This window comes from Cucurbita pepo, chromosome LG11 (assembly GCF_002806865.2).
Source record: "Cucurbita pepo subsp. pepo cultivar mu-cu-16 chromosome LG11, ASM280686v2, whole genome shotgun sequence".
NCBI classification, from domain to species: Eukaryota; Viridiplantae; Streptophyta; class Magnoliopsida; order Cucurbitales; family Cucurbitaceae; genus Cucurbita; species Cucurbita pepo.
In genome coordinates this window covers 6,592,224-6,595,825 of record NC_036648.1, presented here as the reverse complement: position 1 = coordinate 6,595,825, position 3,602 = coordinate 6,592,224, and the positions used below count along the sequence as shown (strand labels likewise).

Genomic DNA, 3,602 nt, shown 5'->3' with positions numbered 1-3,602 from the left:
GTTGTATGAGCTTGGTGGGTTCGGTGTATATGAAAGTGGTGGATATAGAACTATGTGTATGAAAGTGGTACACATCCCAAATGTAAGAAAGAGCTCGAGCCTAAAGGCTATAGTTTTAGATCATACTAGGACTAAATGTCATGATTCATGTTGCGTGTGATTTCATTTTCTGAACTTAGGGTAAACGGAGGAAGCTACCAGACAATCTTTCTTGGGCTCTATTTAGGTCGTCGGTTCTCAAACTTCAGCTTTTTTGAGCTTATCTTTCTCATAAGGTTCGTTCTCAAAGTTTTAAGTTTTCTTGGTTAGACGTTCTACTAGTCCCTTTCATCATCAGTAGCAACAACAACCTATATTTCATAGGTTCTTAATGTATGACGTCCACACCTATGTGGCACAGATGACGTAAGCAAATTCCTGGTGTTCTGGCTGACATCAGCTGGACCGGTCAAACGCAGAGTAAATTATTATTATTATTATTGTTATTATTATTTTTTTGGTCTTTGGAATGTATTCACCTAGTGTCTTTTATTTCATATAAATTATTATTATTATTATTTAACGAATTTGAATAAAAGGAAGTATATGTACATCAACCCGACTATATATCATTAAACAAGTATCTTTAAAGTTTAAGGTAGAGAAGAAGAATCCAACTATGATCCGAATGGTTGAGTATGCACATTGTCACTATCGTCGTGGTCATAGTGGAACATGCTCCTTACAAGACATGTTGCTTCGATCCCGATCCCATCAGTGGAACATGCTCCTTATAAGACATGTTTCTATTTATAGAAGAGAGAGACCATTGTGATAGAAAGTCTCGTCCCTCGTGCGTTCGACTATCAAATTGTGATCTGTGATCTAATGAGATCATTAGTGAAAGAAGGACCATATCAAATTGTGATCTGTGATCTAATGAGATCATTAGTGAAAGAAGGACCAACGACGATCCTATCCTAAAGGAGAAGGAGGAGTCGGAGGAGGAGGAGAAGGAGTCGGAGGAGGAGGAGAAGGAGGAGTCGGAGGAGGAGGAGTCAGTCTTCTTTGTTTGTTTGAAGATCGAGTAAGAAATTGGACAATTATGCCATTCGGAATCCGTCCTAGCACTGGAACATGCTCCTTACGAGACATGTTGCTATGATCCTAGCACTGGAACATGCTCCTTACGAGACATGTTGCTATGATCCTAGCACTGGAACATGCTCCTTACGAGACATGTTGCTATGGTCCTAGCACTGGAACATGCTCCTTACGAGACATGTTGCTATGATCCTAGCACTGGAACATGCTCCTTACGAGACATGTTGCTATGATCCTAGCACTGGAACATGCTCCTTACGAGACATGTTGCTATGATCCTAGCACTGGAACATGCTCCTTACGAGACATGTTGCTATGATCCTAGCACTGGAACATGCTCCTTACGAGACATGTTGCTATGATCCTAGCACTGGAACATGCTCCTTACGAGACATGTTGCTATGATCCTAGCACTGGAACATGCTCCTTACGAGACATGTTGCTATGATCCTAGCACTGGAACATGCTCCTTACGAGACATGTTGCTATGATCCTAGCACTGGAACATGCTCCTTACGAGACATGTTGCTATGATCCTAGCACTGGAACGTACTCCTTACAGGACATGCTGCTATGATCCTAGCACTGGAGCGTACTCCATACAGGACATGCTGCTATGATCCTAGCAACGAAACATACTCCTTCCAGGACATGCTGCTATGATCCTAGCAACGAAACATACTCCTTCCAAGACATGCTGCTATGATCCTAGCAACGGAACATACTCCTTTTAAAGTATGTTGCTATGATCCTAGCAACGGAACACTCCTTTTAAAGTATGTTGCTATGATCCTAGAAGTTGAACATACACCTTATAAGACATGTTGCTATGATTCTAGAAGTTGAACATACCCTTTATAAGACATGTTGCTATGATCTTGACAGTCGAACATACTCCTTATAAGACATGTTGCTATGATCCTAGAAGTCGAAGATACTCTTTATCACTATCAAAATTAACTTTGCTTCAAAATGCCGCTAGTTACCAATACTTCATACTCGGATAATAAGTTACTATAGTTGTTTATTTGTTTATTGTTTGCTATCCTATAAATGGTTTGGAAACTGCCAATCTCGGAAGAGTGGTATTATTTTAGCTACCTTTATTCTGTTTCCCATCCCAAGAAGATAGAATGGTGATGGGCTTTGTACATTGAAATTGAAATTGAAATCAAAAGCCAAGGATTTATGGAGCCATTTTCTGCTATCTTATCTGTCAAACTGCAAATCGAAATTCATCAACAAAAAACAAAATAAGGATCATAATCAACCAGTAGAGTTTCCCCCCCTAATTGAAATTTTCTACAATTTGACAGACGAACAGACGAATCACAATATTTTACTCCGTTTATGCACAAATTATCTAATCATAAAACATCCAAACAGATCTGCAGAAATTGAAGTAAACGGCCAATCAATTGAGCACGAAACGAAAAGAACAGATCTAATAAGACAATGCAAGAAACCGATTCGTATCTGAAAGGAGCAGATTCAGCAATTACTTTTCATTCAGCTTTCATCTGATTCGCGATACTGAGGAAGAACTAAGCACAGGCACAAGGATTTTCAACACTAACACTGAAATCCTCATCATCACTCCTAAACGCCAAATAACCAAACGCAAGCCCTAACACAATCGCAACGAAAACTCCGCCATTAAAGGACATGACCGCGAGCATCAGAAGGTAACCTATCGCCGAGTTGACTCCGAAAAACAGAGATTCTGCAAATTTCACAACCGTCCACTTACCAGCCACTTTAGATCGAAGGAGAGGAACATCGATCTCCGATGGCGACGGCTTCCGACATGAAAGAAGCTTCAAACGGATGCGATAGCTCTCCAAATACTGGTAGAAAACGGAAACGATGAAGCAAGCGAGCAAGGAGAGGGAATAACTTAGCCATGAATTTGTCCGCCATGAATCGATCAGGAGCGTCACCTGGTTGCTCCAGTAGAAGGTCATGTGCATCATCTTCGCTCTCTGCAACGAATCAACGGAATCGGTGAGATTGGGAAAGCGGGAGAGTTTCTTGTTGGGGTTAGTAAGGATATGGGGCCGTTTTAACGCCTCGGAGCTAATTTTTGCTTGGTTTGTTGTACTGTGAGGCACGTAGTACACTTGTACGATACAACAACGTTTTACGAAAATGCCCTTCACATTTTCCTTATTTACATTTCTACCCTTCCGGCCAAAATTCAAGCCTCGGTTGTCTGTTACATGAATGAATTGAGACGACTTCCGAATAAGAAATATTTTAAAGATAAGATGATTAAAAAATCTTAAATTGGATTGTGTCGATGTCAGAGATGCTGTCGTTGCATGTCATAGTCATACTCGTGCACCGCGTGGATCTGGGTTTAATGGCAGAGATCGTTGTTGTTGAGCACGGGAAGCGGGTAACTCAATGAAACTCTGTGGGTTGCTATCGAAGAAGACGAAGCTTCGTCGCCTCGTCCTTTACTGCATATTGCAGTCGTATTTTTTTATGCCGTTTAGCTACATGCTCAGAATTATTCA

At 40.8% G+C, this 3,602-nt stretch overlaps 1 protein-coding gene across 1 annotated transcript; it reads right to left on the bottom strand.

Annotated features, from left to right (window-relative positions):
- Nucleotides 1-2,317: 2,317 nt before the first annotated feature.
- LOC111804938 (copper transporter 5.1-like) lies at nt 2,318-3,160 on the bottom strand. Its single transcript, XM_023689772.1, has one exon. It carries the CDS (start codon nt 3,054-3,056, stop codon nt 2,628-2,630), a length of 429 nt encoding a protein of 142 aa, XP_023545540.1. The 5' UTR covers nt 3,057-3,160; the 3' UTR covers nt 2,318-2,627.
- Between the last annotated feature and the right edge of the window lie 442 nt (nt 3,161-3,602).

What these genes read in the sequence shown, in the direction of transcription:
- LOC111804938 (XM_023689772.1), bottom strand. Translation starts at nt 3,056, where the DNA reads ATGATGCACATGACCTTCTACTGGAGCAACCAGGTGACGCTCCTGATC.